Raw genomic sequence first — 18,366 nt, forward strand, 5'->3', positions numbered from 1 at the left:
AGAACATCCCAGTTTCTAAAATGCAGTGGAAACACAAGAAGAACCTCATACCAAAGTTCTGAAAAGCTCCGAGCTAGAGGTTGTTAAAGTCCAAAGTCTATCTTTCAAAGGGCCTTCACATAGTGATACTGTGCTCAGGGTGAAGGTGGCAGAGCCGTGCAGGGAGGGTGTCACTAAACTATGTACAAACCAGAAATGTGTAAGTCGTCCCTCCGTACAAGGTGCAACAAAACCAACAGGAGAAACAGGGAGCTGACAGTCCAGCTCAGTCAGTCCACACCCTCACAGTCCTGAGAATAGATCTGATCACCAAATGCCTGCTTTTGTTTCACTTTGTAATAAACTCTTGCAGTTGTAGTGAGGTGTGGCGACATAAACCATTTGACAAGATGTTATACCAATGACTGAACTTTGTGTGGGAGTAAATAAGTCTCACTCATGTTGCAACACAGCCATCAGAGCAGAGCTACTGTCAATCGCAGCCAAGCCGCAATAACACTTAGTCCACATATCACACTAGGTGTTTTTGGACTTGTGGACTCCCTGAGAGGAGCTGCCCACTGGGGAGCTTCCCCGACAACTACACACGTTCAAGGGATTTGTTCCGTTTGTATCACATCACCAATAGGAACGCTGAAGTGATGTTAGCCAGCCGGCAGCAAGTTCTCTACCTTCCACAAGTTCTCATAGCTTTATTTAGTAATATAAGAATAAATAAACGACTCTGTTACATGCCACGATCACACAAACATCAGCAAAATAGCGTCACGAAAGTACCCGTTGCGATTTCAGTTCGAATTGTCTTCCTCGGCTCAGTCGAGGCCTATTGAAAGAGGCTGGGACACGGCTCTTGGGGTATGTGGTGTGACACAAACGCAGTGAAACTGGAGCTGCGGTCGTGCGTTGCTATCGGCTCAATTTCGTCGAGTACAGACCAGATTGTACTGCGCATGTGTTGCACCCCAAGATATGACACGTGACATCTCGGGTCATCATCGCATCATATTATTGGTGTACAACACATAGGTTTTTCTGGCCTTTATTAGTTTGTGTTGGCCACATGATTTGAGACGTGATTTGAGAACTTACAATATGATGTCCTCAGATGTGAGTTAAACTCTGATGACGTGTTGGATTGTGTGTCTAGAAAGCTTCACCTCTCTGACCTTCTCTGTTGTTCCCCTCACCAGCTGGCTGTGGTCATGTGGCTGTTCACCTACGTAGGAGCCGTCTTCAACGGAATCACCATCCTCATCCTGGGTAAGCCTCATTCACACTCATCATATTTCAGAAAAACACTGGATGTTTCTGTTTTTTACATATTGAAATACTCACATGCAAAATAATTAACATTAAATGGAAACCACCTCCCAGTCCCCCCTTTTGAAGAGTGTTTTATGAATTCTTAGCAGTACATGTCTACACATTCTCATCATGTAAGTCTTGAACTATCTGTACAACTGTCTGCTCAGCCTGCATAACACGGGTGTGTATATTCATCTCCATGGGTTGTGCAGTTTAAGCAGATACTGGATGACTGTGGTTTGTCTCACCTCTGGCTCACACAGAAATATAACAACATCAGCTGGTTTGAAACGATCTGCTGAAGAGAGGCTGAAAGATCAGTTTGCCAAAAGTGGCAAAGGGAGCTCTGAAGCATGACATCATGTGATATTTATGTAGTTTAAATTGGAAAAGTACCTGTTGTTTGAAAACCAAAAGTACAGGGAGGCTTTTTGTAACTTTAGAGTGAACAACACTTGAACTCTTCAGGTCACTGGCAGATATAAAGAGTTGAATAGAAACCAGAGGATCTGCAACCTTTGTAATGATAATGAGTTAGGAAACGAGTATCATATTTTGTTTGAATGTAAGTATAATGAACTAAAGAGAAAGGTGTTTGCCAAAATATTATTTAAACCGTCCATCTATGTTTAAATTAATTTTTGTTATTACAATCGGATAAGCCAAAAGCTTCAACCGGTACTCAAGAACTTTGAACAAACCAGGGAGGACAAAATATAGGTCAAAGAAGTGCTTCAACTTATTCATGAAGTGTCATGGTGGGAACTAAAACAATACATTGTTCAGACTTTCATAAGGTCATGAGGCCTTTCAAATGCCTCCAGATTCAGATTTATGGTTGCTGACATTTTCTAACAGAAGCATAACAACACAGCGTGCTATTAAAGAAGAGCGATGTGTATTAGTTGCAGACAGAAGACTCTCCGTGTCCTCATTTAGTCTGCTGGTCCAGGCGATGTGCAGCGGTTTGACAGGATGGCTCGGAGGCTATACGGTTATATAAGAAGTGGTGACCAGCTGACCTCTCTGGACTGTCCACTAATGGTTGTTCCGCTCTTCTGTGGTCCAACACTTTGACTGTCTCTTTTAAATTCGTTCACTCTTTTTAAGCGGAGTACCGGCTGTAAGATCGTTAATGTAAACTGAGCGTTTTACTGCCGTGGTGTTAAGGACTAAAAAGATAAGGGTATCAGACGTGGGCGACGACACAGTGAGTCCTTTTGGTTCTTCAACCAGAACAAGCATGTGGATTAGCATACATTTATTTGAACCTACCTATATAACACATCGGGATGACCGTGGTCTTCATGCCCTCTGGAAGTTTAACGAGATGCGGTCGTAATTTCTGTATTTTTTTTATGCACTAATACTGAAAATTATGTTTAGTGTCTGATAGAAAACTGAGATTCAGATAATGTTGTATTCACATCTCCGACTACAAACTGCTATGAAATGAAATCTATAAAGAATGCAAAAACTTAGTCACTAAAAATCAATAATTAAATAAATGAAAAAAAGTATATTTATAGAAATGTACAAATAAGATATTTATTTATTTCCTGGTTAGTTACCAACATTTACATGTTTATTAATTCAATTAATAATCTAATGATTGATTTATTGATGAAAAAGTCATATTTTGTCCTCCATAGAACTCCCCATTCGTGTCAATGTTCAGTATGTTATTGTGTTCCTAACATGTCTACTCTCTCTGTGTGTTGTGCAGCCAACATCCTCCTCTTCGCCGTGCCTCCCGTCTACGAGAAGAACAAGGTGAGAGTGCGACCCTCTGTCCCCCGCTCGCCGCAAATACATCAGATGACCCGCTGACGGCAGCGATGACTTCAGTTGTTAGTGAACATTCCCGTCGGCAGTGAGCTCACTGGATGACTCCAGTCTTTATCAGACACTGAAGGCTTGTAGCTGTCCGGCGTCCAGCTGCTGAGAATATGAAGTCATTCCACTGCCGGGTCTAATAAGGGGGGGTCGTCAGCATCGTGTCAATGCACATCATGTGGAATGGGAACTTTATGTGTTTAGGGGATTATACTCATCAACAGACTTCATGAAGTGAAGTTTTGTTGGGTTAAATTACAGAGATGTAAACACTCATAACAGTAACTGCATCTCCTGACTTGCACCACCTCATAAAGGTACGTGCTTCAGCCTAAGTACACTACCTAGTGCTGACATTTTGACTTCTGCAGATACTCCGTATCGTAGTAACCAGATGCAACCAAAGCACCAGATCAAATAACGACCCGGGCCCAAAGGCGGAGAATCTATACAGTATCGCACAACAACATATCGCGATACTCATGTGTATCGATATTTTCTTACACCCCTAAGTGATTATTAAGAGGGATTATTTTTGTATGAGTCTATACATTGTTTTTTTTTATGAAAATCCTACTCATTGTGCCTTTTAAGCCTGAAACAATGTAGTTCATACAACATGTGGTCAGATAAAGTGTTTCTACGTGTTCCTAATGGCCTCCGTTCTGAACTCTAAATCTTAGTCATTTCCCGACCTCATGACTCACAATTGGAATGTAGATCGACTTGTAAATCAGGTGCTTTTCCTTCAGGCTCAGCTCTCTCTTGACCATTTACAATGTCCACATTACTGCTGACGCTGCCTGTCGATCTGAACAAGCTCCCTGAGAGGTCCTTCGACTAGTTTCCAACCCCAAAAGGGGTAATCCACCATTGACTTAAGGTGCTGACTCTTCTAGTTCTGCTGGCTCATTTGGTCCTGATGTCAGCAAAGTTTTCACTCTACTTCCAATGAAGCAGAATTGGTGACAAGCGTAACTCTTACTGGAGCCCAACACCAGAAAGAAAATGCTAAAATAACACTTGTTTTGGTTCTCCATTGACCGAATGGCTCCTAGTAGCAGCCTGTAGGATTCACTAGTTCTCAAAAATGGAAACCGGATTTCAAAATGATCTTTTGCTTACTTTAATTTGTAAGAATTCTTTTCCCAGACTGATGCTTACCGTCTCATCTTTTCTCCTTCCAGACCCAGATTGATCAGTACATCGACCTGATACGCACTCAGGTCAACACCACGATGGCCAAGTAAGTGAATCTAGTCCTCAGTAATGAGTGCGTTCTACATGATCAGCCTACAGTTTCCAGATGTTTTAACACCTGTTTTGCTTTTTTCACCCACAGGTTGCAAGAGAAACTTCCCGGAGCTGTGAAGCGCAGCAAAACTGAATGATCACCCCCTTCAATTAGAAATCTCCATGTCACCATCATCCTCATCTCCATCACCATCTTAGAGCCCCTTACCTCCTCCTACCCCTCCTCCAGATAACCCCCCCCCCCGACCCCCCGACCCCCCGCCCCCAGTCTAACTCCTCCTCCCTACTCCATCAACCATCACCACCCTACTACACTGAACCTTGCTAGGTAGAAAAATCTCTGAGCTACTCGATATTCAATGTAAAACTACTGCGCAGCTTAACTTGCAAAAAGCATTAAAAAGAACTGTGCCTGTGCAGACAGGAGAAGCGTGTCGCTAGCGAGGAAGTGATGTAGCGCCGCGGCGGATCCCGACAGTCTGTGGGCGTGCCACAGGGGGAATGGAGGCAGGGTCGAGTGAACTAGACTGAATCTATGACCTGGTTTCGTCGTGTACAGCGAGCAGGGAGGGGTGGATGATGGCTGATGGCTGTCTTATGTCACACAACAAAAAAAAAAGCAAATGTCTGTACTTTAAAACCACACATTTCCCTGAAGGTAAATGGATCATTTGAGATGGAAAAATTAAGAAAATGTATTTAAAAAAAACGGAAAAAGGAATAAAAACCAACCTTTTGGGTGTAATTGTGGCTAGTCTTACCCTGCTCTCTTGCTCTGCAGCTGTTCTGTGGATAGATATGAGTTCATTTTAGAGGCTGGTAATGGGTTTGCTGTTACTGATCGGCCTATTATTGAGTTAGTTTCCATTCACCTTACAGGCACTTCTGTATGTAAGTTTCTGCAATGCACTGAACTTTTATTTTTTAAACCCATGAGCAGGTTGAAATAAAAGGATTGGAACACTGAGCCAGCTGTGATAATTTGGTCTAGTTCACCCTGTTGATCAGATGCATTTTTGAACAGTTTTCTGTATGTAGATATATATAAATATATATATCTACATACACCTGAAGACAGGCTCTCTCTGCTGTATGGAACACGTTAGCCTCGCTTTTTATATCAAAGGAAAAGTTCCCTCACTGACAGCAGTCCTAACTCCGTTTTGTCGCACCTGTTCACAGTGTTGAGGTCTCACATTCACTTGTACATTTTTATTATTCTTATCACTGCTTATTATTACTATTATTGATATTAATTATAGGATGGCTGCTGCTTTTGACTCCCTAGTAGCTTGACAGCGGCATTGTAAGAGTTATGTTAAGTGTCATTGAGCTTCATCGTTTATAAACTGGAGGTCTTTTCAGAGGCCTCCTGACAAATAATTCCTGATTGTTCGCGATAAGTTAGGAGATTCTCTCTTCTGATGTGTTTGTCACACCCTTAAATCACAAAAATGGCTCCCCAGCTCAGTGTCGGTGTTTTAAAAAAAAAAATCTACTGCTGAACTGTGTTGAGTTCCCAAGATGTATGGAGTATAAAGTGTGCCACCAGAATAAATATTGACATTTTGCTAGTTTTCTCTGGAGCTTTGACGACTGAGGCCCCGTCTACACGTATACAGTTATTTTTAAAAACACTCCACACTCTAACGCAAAAACGACTCCATCAAATGCTTCGCTCGCCATAATATTTACATGTCACCACAAGTGCAAAATGTTTAAAAATATCCGCTTTTGTGACCCAAAACTCTGTTTGCGTGTGGACGAGAGGCCAAAACGTAGAGGGAAATATTGTTGTTGTTTTTTTAAATATCTGTATATGTGTAGACCTGAGATACAGTTCACAGGTATGGGGGAAAAAAGCTTGCAAATTAAATAAAGGTCAAATGTGTCTTTGTTATTTATTTTTTATTTTTTGGGGAGGTGAAGAATAAACTTTCATTCCCAATTAAATTACAAATCAATTGAACTAATTGACACTAAAGTCAAATTTAAATACTTTTTTTTTTTTAACTTTGTCATTCCAATTTGAAGTATGACAAAATTTAATTTAAAACTGAATTTGTAATGGCTTATTAAAATGTATCATTTAATAAATATTTGTAATCCAACACTTAAATTACCTCTAAATAATAAAAAAAAAAAAAAAATACTACTGAAAAAAATCTATAACTATTCTTTTGGCACATTTTAGACTCCGTACAGAAAACCTCAACGGTGACCTGAGAGGACGTTGAACCAGATTAGGGGTTTGTGTAACATAATTAGGGGGTGCGATGTTGAATAAAGAGTGTAACTGGGGATATGGAAGCGGTTTCGGTTTGGAGTGGTTATTATTATAGAGCTCTGTTTGTCACTTTGTTCCTTTTTCTTTGACTGCCATGAAGCGCATGTCATAGTGTAAGCTGGAAACAGATTCCCACCCTTTATATAGGCTGTATCATATTCTTGACCCTGACTTTTTGTTTAATATGATTATTACTTGTGACTGTCGATGGTGTTTTTGAACTCAGTAAAAACCATAGTCATATGTTAGTTACTGCTACGTCTCCATATTGTTTTTAAGGGATGAATAATATAGAAGGAAATGTTCGTATTGCTGTCCATTTCATTGAGCTCCAAATTAAGTTTTGCACGGAGTAAATGTCCCCTGAATACTGAATAGCCAACAGCCTCTCAATGCAGTAACTACTACTACTACTATTACTACTACTACGTCTGCCTGTGTACTGAATGTGTTCTCTGGTGGAACATTTCCTCCCCCATGCATGCCCTCCACTGTGTGTCGTCTCACTGATCACCTCAGACGTCTTGGTTGACCCCTCGTGCATGCTGTCTCATTCAGACTCTGGGTGTTAAAGCCAAAATATGCAACGTTTCTGTTGGAGATGCTAGCTGTTAAACCCCCCCACCACCATCCCCTTAGTTGGGCAGGTTACGGCCCCGGTGCTTAGTGCCTGAGGCCGAGGTAAGCAGCATCTGTAAAGGTGCTAAAGAAGAGACGTTGAGTGTGAGGTGAGGGGGGGACCAGGCCCGAATACTGAGACTGTTTTTTATGCATCCTGTTTATTTATTTGAATGTGGAAAAGTTGCATATTGTAGCTTTAAGTTGTCATCTACTAACTTCACGCAAGCTACTGCAGCAAATATGTATTAATGTTTGGTTTACATGCATTGTTTATTTAAAGGGACAGTTCAATTTGCCATTTTTTTTATTTTTTTATTTCTACCTCCAACCCAATACCATGGAGATGAATGAAGTGACATATCTGGTGTTCACAGCATTGAATTATGAGTCGTCACTTTTTTTAGGGACTATTTCTTCTGCAGAATGTAGTTCCGAGGAAGACTGTTCACAGTGAGCAGCACAAACTAAATTCCAGCACCCGATTCGACTGCTATCAGGCCATTAAATAGGCGTTTATCAGTCGCTTTAAGCACCATAGATGTGGGTCAGTAGGGGCCTACTACGCCTACTACGTTGTGAAAGTGAAACTTGATGTGAAATTGAATGAAACGTCACGTTTTGAACACAACCAAAAAGGTTTATTTCGGTTTAAGTAGTAAAACTACAACTTCTTAAGGTTTATGCAAAAAAAAAACGTCGTTAAGTTTATGGAAAAACATTGTGTTTGGGGTTAAAATAAGCATGAACTACACATTGTGACTTCCGCTTCTACTCCTTCATAATAACTACGGTCGCTAGAGGTTGCTGCGTGTTCTTTTATACCTCCTTTCGGTGATCTACCATTTGAATAGATGGTAAAACCAACTAGTGGGTGTAGTAGGCCCCTATTGACCCAATTCTATGGGGCTTATAGCGACTAATAACGCCTATTTAATAGCCTGAAAACAGTTTAATCGGCTGACTCCATTAACATCCATTGTATTGTTGTGGAGGTGGAAATCTCAGAGACACTGAATTTAATCTGAAAATTGTTTTGGTTGAACTGACCCTTTAATGTTCAACCAGCTGACCCCAGAAGTGTGGCGCTATGAAAGCTAGCTTAGCTTCATACACACGGCACCTTTAACTAGTTCAGGAGAGGCCATGTTACCTGTTAGCGTGCTACAGTACCAAGGCTAAACAGACCTTTCAGACTCCTAGTCGGCTTATTTCTTTAGAGTGTAATATATATAACATGAATAAAAACCAGTTCCCTGGCAGCATGTTGCTTTTTCTCCTTTCCCCCCGTTCGTCCCCGTGTTTTCATCAGGTATGGGTGTGTGTGTGGCAGGAGTGTGTTTGACTTTTCTTTTTTTTTTTTTGTCTCTGGAGAGTCTTGTTTTGCTTCTGACTCTTCACTGGTTTCTAGACGTTGTTCACTAACATCAGCTCTGTTTTGTATTAGCTATGACTTTGGTTCCGATTTTTTGAAGCTTTGGGAAAGATGTTGCAGGAAAAAAAGACGAAAACTGTAAAAAAAACAACAAAAAAAAAAAAAGTATGTGGTCTCTGTACTGATGTCAAAGTGAAATTAATAAAAACACGTCAAAGGACTGTGGCTTTGTGGATGTGTTCTCTTGTCCCCGGGGGAAAGGCCACTGCGATGACTGTTTTCCCAGCATGCATGCAGTGTGGGAGGACGGAAGATAAAAAAAATGCACCCAGATGAAATATCTAAAATAAGAAGCTTTTGACTTGAGGCTGCTGTCTGTTATGGTGTTTGGGTGGAGAGAGGATTATAGTTTCTAATTTTAGACCAGGCCCAGCGTACTAAAACCATTAATGTTAACAGTCACATGCAGACGTGACATCCCATTTAAAGCCTACATGGTATTACATAATAGAATCAAAGCTACAGTGTCCTAAATACTGAATGAAGTGTTATAAAGTTAGCGGCTCCAGATGTTACGGATGAGCAGGATTGCAGGGTGGTGAAGTGGATAACATTCTACTAGCCATTGTCGAGGCAACAGATCCTTTGCAAAAGTGTAGTTTATAGACCGGAGACGCAGGTTAGCTGAATAAGAATAAGATTGGCTAAAATCACATTAACCTGGATAAAATAAGCCATGTTTGAGGAATAGGGCACAGTGTCCTTCAGTGTAAGAGCTGACCTCTGACCTGAGACTGCTAAGCAGACCCCCCGAGGTCCTCACCCTAAAAAGACAAAAGTTAAAATACTTAAACAAAAGGTGATTCAGTGTATTAAATGTATTAGGCTTTTTTTTATTAAATCAACTTTCTTTAATGAATAGAACTCGTCAGTTTCGTCAAAACAAATAGTGATGACGTCTTAACGGATGCAGATACATAATTTGGTCTTTTTGTAACGACTAAATTCATTTACTATAATAGTGTTAAAGCCGAAATAGATTTTTTTGGTTATTGTGGTTAAATAAATGTAATTTATGGTGATGCTAGTTTGCTGCTAGACCGAAACTGGCCTCCCTACGTGTGCGTGTAGCAGGAGAGCAAATAGATTTTTGACCGCAGTGAAAACACTGCTTGCTTTTGAAAGGCTAAACAAAAATGGATTTAAAAACTGAATATTTAGAAGAAGTTTGGTTGTATTGTTAGTATATATCCAGCAGCAAAAGTGAACTGTAGTCAATGAGCCTTTGAGGCCTTTATCCAGGCCTGCTGCAGATGACGTGCTGGACTCAAGCCGCAGAGCCCTGAAGCCCCGCCCCCCGCTGCTACAACAGATCACTTGTTTATTAATATTGACCGTGTCGCATGTCCAAATTGCGTCACATTTTACACCGCATATCTTTGGGTCCCCAGTAATACACCCAGCGAGTGTGAAGTAGATCAGATGAACATTTCTAAAGATATGTAAAGGACACACAGACAATTTTCTCCCCTGTAAGGGGTCTCTGGGGCCAAAAAGTCTGAGAAGCCCTAGTGTCTCAAACTGGTTCTGATTTGTAAGTTAACTCTCTTTATTCCATCTTACAGCCTGATTTATCTTGTATAAACAATTTACTCTTCATTGTAAAAACAGATGTGACAATAATTATTATATGTCGACATTTTGCGGCTGATGTCATGATGACAGGAGTCATACATGGCTTCATGTTCCAGGTTCACCATATTGCAGCTATTGTAAATAAGTGTTTAACATGTCATTCCCAAACCAGAATTCAGATTAATGTATTTTCTTAATGTTCAAATTTCTCTTCATCGGATCAAAAGGAGCCCAAATCAGACAAAGTAAGTGTAGACAGCAGGCAGCCGGGCGGTGTTGAGTATTTATTCAGAGAGATGATGGAGGAGAGAAACGCACGTCTCTCATGTTGGCCATGTACAAATGAAAAGGTGAGCAGACGAGGTGAGAGTGAAGAAGAATGAAGAGGATCTCTCTCTCCATCACCATCATACACATACACAGTAGAAACACACACACACACACACACACAAGCAAATGCATCACATGTTCTATCATTCATTTCATTGTAACGTACTTCATTTTAAATAATTAAGTGCTATGAGAACTCTTCTAGAGTGATGTGGGGGGCCAATGAAATGGAAATATGACACAGATTCTCTGCCGTCAGAGCGAAGCAGACTGCTCCTTCACTAAGAACATTTTCTATCAAAAGCTTCAAATGAGCAAATTCTGTCAAAGTACAGCAGAGTCATAGGGGCACTGTTATATATCAATATGGAAAATCACAACTTTTTTTTTTACAACTTTCGTCTTGAAATATTAGGACTTAATTTTTAAGATATTACAGCATTTTTATCGTACTATTGTGACTTTTTTCTCCAAACATTCAGACTTTTCCTTCAAAATATTAAGACTTTTTTGTGTAATATTATGACGTTTGTCTCAAAATGTCACCTTTTCTCCAAAAGTGTCTTTTTTATAATTATATTATAACTTTTTTTTCTCAAAATTATGACTTTATTCTCCAAATATAACGCATTTTCGGGGATTAATATGATTTTTTTCTCACATTAGTTTTTCCCCCCCCAAATTCGGACCTTAGTCTAGCATGACTTTCTTCTCAAAATATACTGTTTGTTTGTTAGTTTTTTTGTTGTAACAGTAGCCCTAACACTCTGTTGTATTTATACAACCAAAGCTGACACAAGTATCTTATATACTTAAAGATCACTGATGAAAATGGTTGTTGATGAAAACAGAATCCCTGAGTTATATTTTCCAGGTGAAGACGTGACATTTTATGGCAGACCTTTCTTCCTCTGACAGCTGACAAGTTATTCTTCAACATCTTGTGTTGCATACATTTTGTACAGTGAATGAAAAAACTGAAGTAGGTACCACAGCTGGAGCAAACTTTTCAAAAGCAAAAAAGTCCAACGAGGCCGTCCTCCAGCTGTTAAGAGAACAACGTCATTCTTTGAAATCTTGAATGAAGTAGAAAAACTGGACATAATTACAAACACGCTTTGTAGAAATCAGGGTGCATAAAAGTGCTTGTATAAAGGAAAAATAATTCTATTTTTTTCATATATTTACATATTCTTTTTTTTTGTGCAGTTCTAGTTAAGATGAGTTGTGGATGATGGAGAGGATGCAGGCTGACAGAGAGATAACATATCTCATTATAATGGATGAGAGAGAGGACGACGTCCCTTCTCCTCCACTGTAAACAAGGAATTAAATAGACGAGAGAAATGTGACTCACTGACTGCACGTTGCCATTCATTGTCTTCAGCAATAACATAAAAACACAGTCTCATTCGACCGGCTGTACAGAAGGAAAGCTGGGGTTTAGTACATTTTTTGGGGGACAAAGTGCTGTGTTGTCTTCAGACACATTATCGTAAAAACTAATTCACCTCGGCCTCACCGAAGACTAACTTCCTGAGAGCGTAAGACTCAGGCCCCGACCAGAAACAAGCCCCTCATAGGCCCCTTTCCTGGGCCCCTTTCTGGACTACACATGTGCCAATGTGGTGTAAAAAAAAAAAAAAAAAGTCCAGACACTCTCGCAGTTGTAATATCTAAAGCCCCGTTTCAGCATCACTGGCTGATCAGACCACACTTTGCTATTATTGGTCCATGGCTCAAATTAACTGTTGCATGCAGATTTACTGATGGACTGATTGATTGGTGAAGTAGTGACTACTTGCAGGGCTAGTGGGCGACCACTGTACCTGGAGAGTTAAAGGGACTGTTTGTAAGAATCAGAAATGCTTGTTAACAGCGACACCTGTGGCCGTTAAGTCAACGAAAGTCAGCGTCCTGTTGCTCGTGCGCGTACGCGCTTGTGCTCGCTCTACATAGACATGAACGAGCATTGATCAACACAGTGAGGCGACACACGTCAGCTAAAACCACAATATCACTCTATATTTCAGCTGCTTGGCAGTAATGTTAGCTGACCAGACGAAGGTCGGAGGGAGACCCCGGCACCCGGTCAGAGACGATAACGTTTCTCTCTGCGGAGCCCCGTCACTTCACAAGACACGGGAAACCTCTGTTGGTCTGGAGGAGCTGCAGCAGTTATTTCTGCACAAACGTCCACTGTACGTTCACTTGATATTCTCAGAGCTACTAACTCTTCTGCAGTGTGGAGTGAGCGCGCATGCACGTGAGGTGGACCGAGCTGTGAGTGAAGGCAAGCAGGCAGAGGAGCAGAGTACAGCAGAGACTCCGGCCCTGGAGACCAAAGCTACGGTCTCCTCCGCGTCCTCCGACCGCGGCCAACACTGTTTTGCAAGACGGGCCTCACTAGATATAACTTTGCGGTTTTGGTGCTTCCGTGTAGTTTGTGTTGGAGTCTGAGTCTGAACAGCGTAGCCACACGTGAGCGCGCATGGGACACCGACCCGGATTGATTTATACGTGTAAGAAGTTACAAAAAGTCCCTTTAACTGCTGGCTCGCTAGCTAGCCAGGGATAGGAGCCTATCTCTGTCCCGAGGGTCCAATGTTCACCAGCTAAATATCCTCTTAATATGACACATCAAAGCTGGGGGAGGCAGTTTATTTTTGGTGTGTTATTGGGCAAAAATGCCATAAGTGCTGTTTTGTTCCTGTGCTACAATTATCAAGCTGTATTGGAAACTATTGAAAACATCAACAGCATTTCAAGCATCCATTAAGAGGGTTCATCTAGCTCCTAGCAGGAAGGTCGTTGTTATTTTTATAAATATTGTTTTTTATTATTATCTAAATCTCACGAGATCCTCAGGTAACAGCGATCCTGTTCCTGTATAAGGCTTTAGTTTCAAAAGAGCGAGGCTGGACTTTGATTCTTTTAGGCCATGACATTTGTAGGTGGTGACATTTCCTTTGGCAGCCACTTTAACCACAGCACACTGTCAGATTTAAAGGGGAAATTCCAGTATTTGTCAACCAATCTCAGATATTTGTCTATTATGACATCTGGTCATGATGCCATTTTACTCTGTAGAGATTTGGGAAATTTGGAGCAACGTCAGAGACAAGGGGCCAGAATAAGATCCTGTTTGGCAAACACTGTAATTTCCCCTTTAAGACAGAAGGTGGAGGGCTGTTTCTGGACGGGGGCCGTGTGAGGAGCGACGGACGGAAGCCCTTTCTAAGTGCCAAAGTGAGCTGCGGCGGGAGCCAGCTCGGTGTGCCCGTGGTCCTGGGAGGAGAAGCAGTCGTCGGAGTGGGTGAAGTGCAGGGCGGCCTGGTTGTAGCTCAGCAGGGCCTGCTGCTTCTCCTCCGGGCTGTAGTCCAGAGAGTGAGGGTGCACCTGCTGGACGTGCCTCTTGATGGTGCTGACCTTCAGCGTGGCCAGCGTGGCTCCGCACACCATGCAGATGAGGCCGTGTCTGCGACAGTCGTAGTCCATCAGGTACTCCATCCGCCAGCGCACCTGGTAGTTCCTCCGCTGGTCCTTCCCGGGGTAATGGCCGTGACGAGAGGGCGTGGCCGCCGCCGCAGCCGCGCCGTCGTCCCTCGCTTTACCCTTCCCTCCGCCCACGCCCTCCTCCTTCTTCACCATTTTGCTGTGTGTCCTGACATCAGGGGAGGCGTCCTCATTCATCTCTCCTGCCGTATGTAGGACATCAGCGCCGCTCGGGTTGATTTCTGCTAAAACAGCAGGGAGGGAGACTCTGTAGTTAGACTACATGAAACCACCTCACTCTGACAACAACTAGCAACAAACAAAGCTGCCTTGCTTACATCACAAGCTGCTGACTCATATTTTCGTATCTTGAAGATGCAATATTTGTATTTTAAAAAATCTGTCTTGTCAAGCTAAATCACCAGGTGGGACTTAAATAAAGAACACATTATCCCCACCATGGGTTCATCCTGTTTTCTCAAGGAATTACATTTTTATAGGCTGTAAATTCTCAAATTCATGCCCCAAAAAATGGTGTATTTGCAGAGTAACAGTAGTAACAGTAGCAGTGGTTAAAGCATCTCACCATCTTGAATCTGCGTGCCTTCATTAGAATAATCTTTGGTCCAGGCGGCAGCCATGGCTTCCCTCTCTTGCCGGCTCAGGGTCGTCGTCTCGGGGTGACACTCCTGGATGTGGCGGCGGAAGCTGCTGACCTTGAATTCGTGCAGGACCTGAGAACACACCATGCAGAAGTTGCCCCGGCCCTGAGGCCCGTAGGCCACCAGGTAGTCGAGGCGGAGCCGCCACGGGTCGCCCCCGCGCAGCCGCCTCTTCCTGGGCGGCCGGAGGGGCTGCGGTCCCTGCTGCGGAGCGCCGACGCCTCCGTCCTCGCCGATGAGACAAGTGTCCTGAGTTAAAGTGCCATCGCCTTCTGGGTACAAGTCAGTGTTGATCTGGATGGCCTCCACTTCCTGAGCAAAGAGGTCCACCCCGCCTTCTTTGGTGTTGGGCTCTGATTTGATTGAGTTTTCTGACTCTTCTGTTGTTGGGGCACAGAATCATACAACATATTACACATGAAAGATTACAAATATATACAAAAATTCTTTGTCATTTACCAACTACAGGTTCCATGAGGCGTTGGCACTGTGCCTGGGGGTCCATGGGAACTGTAGTTCAATGATAAACCCAAATAACCAGTATTGATGACACTGTTGAATGCTGATGGAGCACCTGACTGTGATCAGGAGGCAGCGTTGGACGATTCAAGAGGGCGACGGGATGTCCAGGCTGCTTGGCTCGCCCTGTTACCATGGCAACACTGATACAGATAAGCAGTGATAAAGGGCGTTGGTGGGTGGTGGACGGGTGGATTTGTGCTTGTGACGTCAACACATTTCAGATGTCAGACTGATGAGACTAAATGATGTATATGTCTATACATGATTTAGTTCTATAGATCCACCAACAGTCACATGTTAGAGCGGTTTTAGTGTTTTCCTTTATAGCAGCAACCTCACATTTTGTTTTTGGGTGCATGTAGTGTTGGTGCCTTCTGCTCCTACCATGAGTCTGAGCCCAGGCCTGCAGGATGCAGTGCTTCTCCTCGGAGCTGTAGACCAGCGAGTTGGGGTGGGTGTCCAGCACGTGGCTCTTGATGTGGTCCAGGTGGAGCGAGGGCAGCTCTCCTCCACACACCATGCACAGCAGTCGGCCGGCCTCCGCCTCGTACTCCATCAGGAACTCCTGGCGGAACCAGGCGTGCAGCGAGTCGTTCAGGTAGCGTTCTAGGGTCTGGGCCGACGGCCCCGGGAGGTCCTGCTCCTCCTCTTGGAGCTGCTGGGGGGCTTCACCCTCCTCGGAGCGGGGAGACACGCTGGGGGGTTGTTGCGGCTGCTCCTGGGGCGTCACCGGCTCCGGGGGTTCTGCTGTATTTAGAAAGCAAAGAAATTATAATTTGAAGTTCCTCTTGGGTATCATAACTGTTGGCCACTGTCTTAAAACTATCTTTATCTAAAGTGATTATCTGCAGGCCTGATTGTACAGTACGTGACTGTTTCAACACAGAGGAGACGAATCAATGATAATAAGTACATAAAGTGCTTTGTGAGCTTGTAAATGATACGTGTAGAAACTAGACACAGGGTGCGTTGACCTCACCCTGTGGGGATAATGGAAGAACACAAGCATACATGATTATTTTATGATCAGACAGATAACGTATCTTCAATAAAACAGGACATTCTGTTTTAATTGGGGGGTGACGACAGTATATATCTACATTTGAATGTAATGGTAAGAACTCATAATTTGAATGGGCACATTTCAATACACAAAGTCTTCCTCATTATAAACTGGCTTTTGATCTAGCTGAATTTGCATATAGTTGGTGAAACTGTGTAACCTCTAAAAGAGGAGAGAGCTCACTCGTTCTCTTAGTTTAAGCTATTAAATGGACCCATTTTAGTGCACTTATGGTTGTTGTTTTTTGCTGTCTGACTTGGTCTGGTATGACCAGCACTTTATTGTGGCTAATATTAGCAAACATTTACAGATATTGCTGTATTGCAGACATTTTTAAGTTACTGTAGTTCACTGACTTCATGTCTCATTTTCTATTATTCTGCTAACTTCAGCTTGTGGCCACAGTTCAGGGATAAAGGGATAAAATCAATATCAGTTTAAGTGTATGTTATATTTACAATATTTTCCCAGCTGTACTTCTCTGTCAGACAGCCATTTCTGACGGGGGAACTGAAGCCGTTATCTATGATCTCTTCAAAAAGCTTCCAGACTCCTTTGACGAAAACAGTAATTGTACCTCGCAGAACACAGGAAGTTGCTGGTCTACCGCTGCCTCAATCGGTTAGTTGTGTTATTGTGAGACTTTAGAGAATAAATCCAACCCTTTTAAAACACCGAAGTCAGTTACGAAACATCTGGAATGTTTCGTTGGATGGAAGCATGTTGTGAATTTTGTAAATGATTACATTGATCTTTATTCAATAAATGTTGACTCTTGGACTGAAGAGTGAGACAATCACAGTCAGAGACGCTGAGCGCTGCGTCGCTTGTGTGTGACATAGAGAGAGATAGAAAGAAAGAAAAAGGCACGCAATGTTTCTGTCAGTTATTCATAATTATAATTTAAATGTCAACATTATTTAGCTTCTAAGCTTCAAACTATTCGGTACAGCGGTAAACAAGAGAGAGACTAATAAAAAGTGGCGACTCCCTATCTTTGAAGCAGTCATAAAGTCTGAATATGTGTCCGTTTCTCGATTATTTATATTCCTTTTTTCCGTAAGGGTTCACCGCTCAAAAGAATCAAAACGTTTTTTTTTTATTAAAATCAATCCAAGTTGTGAATATTGTCATGTGAAGTCCACTATAAAATAAAGGAGTTCCCATCTTTCTCTGTTTAGTTTTCACCCCTTTTCCTTTTCGGCAGGCCGGCTCGTCGCTGAGCTGGGTTTTAACACATAAAGACAGTGTGTTGTGTTGGTAGGCCAGTGCCGTAAAACGAGTGTTATTGTTAGATCAAATGAATTATTTCTAATTGATAAGTTATTCGATAGCCTAATTTTTATACAAGTAATATTGATACCGGTTTAAATAACCATTTTGATAGTATTTCCCTCCTTTGCTGAGCATGAGTTTTGTGCGAAAGGAATTAAAGGCCTGTTCCGTATAGACGCCTGTCCCAAATATACTCTGGTTGAGTTCAGAGATTGAAGCAAATTAATTGAAGTTTCTAAGATTGAAGATTCTTTTCTAAGAGTGAGATGAGAAGATAGATATCAATCTCTTGCCCCATGTGTTTAAATACAGAGCTGGAGTCAGGATGTGGTTTGCATATAGACTGGAAGCAGGGGGAAACAGCTAGATTACTACTGATTAACATCAACATTCTTCTCTTTCATGTTAAATATATAACATCGGCTACGTCAGACCAGTCATGTCCAGGCACAGTCCTTCCCTCTCCAGCCCCAAACACATCATCACTGAACCATTACATCATCCTCTCCTCCTCTCACACCAAGACACACACTCATACTGCCACCAAGTGTGAGCTTTATAAAACTCCTACCCACCGGCAGCGTGCTGGTCTGAGTCCAGTTGCTCCTCTTCTTCCTGAGGCGAGGGTCCGGCAGCAGAGTCGTACGACCTCTGACCTCCCCCGAGGCTCAGGTGGCTCTCCCAGCCCGATCGGATGACCTCCTTGTCG

At 42.4% G+C, this 18,366-nt stretch overlaps 2 protein-coding genes across 6 annotated transcripts in view; one reads left to right on the forward strand and one right to left on the reverse strand.

The window, feature by feature from the left end:
- Positions 1–5,362, forward strand: part of rtn3 (reticulon 3) — a 29,555-nt gene extending 24,193 nt beyond the window's left edge. For all 3 annotated transcript variants that reach the window (XM_074624006.1, XM_074624005.1, XM_074624004.1), the window contains 4 exons: positions 1,191–1,260; positions 3,032–3,078; positions 4,329–4,387; positions 4,484–5,362. In XM_074624006.1, the coding sequence (XP_074480107.1) occupies positions 1,191–1,260; positions 3,032–3,078; positions 4,329–4,387; positions 4,484–4,532 (225 nt within the window). In that variant the 3' untranslated portion in view covers positions 4,533–5,362. The remainder of the gene's footprint in view (positions 1–1,190; positions 1,261–3,031; positions 3,079–4,328; positions 4,388–4,483) is intronic.
- A 5,953-nt stretch (positions 5,363–11,315) lies between these two features.
- zfta (zinc finger translocation associated) overlaps positions 11,316–18,366 on the reverse strand; it is a 9,449-nt gene continuing 2,398 nt past the window's right edge. For 2 of the 3 annotated variants that reach the window (XM_074624659.1, XM_074624657.1), the window contains exons 2-5: positions 18,233–18,366; positions 15,704–16,066; positions 14,722–15,177; positions 11,316–14,380 (exon numbers count right to left, since the gene is read on the reverse strand). The exon at positions 18,233–18,366 is cut by the window's right edge. In XM_074624659.1, coding sequence (XP_074480760.1) covers positions 13,878–14,380; positions 14,722–15,177; positions 15,704–16,066; positions 18,233–18,366 — 1,456 coding nt within the window. In that variant the 3' untranslated portion in view covers positions 11,316–13,877. The remainder of the gene's footprint in view (positions 14,381–14,721; positions 15,178–15,703; positions 16,067–18,232) is intronic. The other variant, XM_074624658.1, reaches the window with a different exon arrangement.

This window comes from Sebastes fasciatus, chromosome 22 (genome assembly GCF_043250625.1).
Source record: "Sebastes fasciatus isolate fSebFas1 chromosome 22, fSebFas1.pri, whole genome shotgun sequence".
Taxonomy (NCBI): domain Eukaryota; kingdom Metazoa; phylum Chordata; class Actinopteri; order Perciformes; family Sebastidae; genus Sebastes; species Sebastes fasciatus.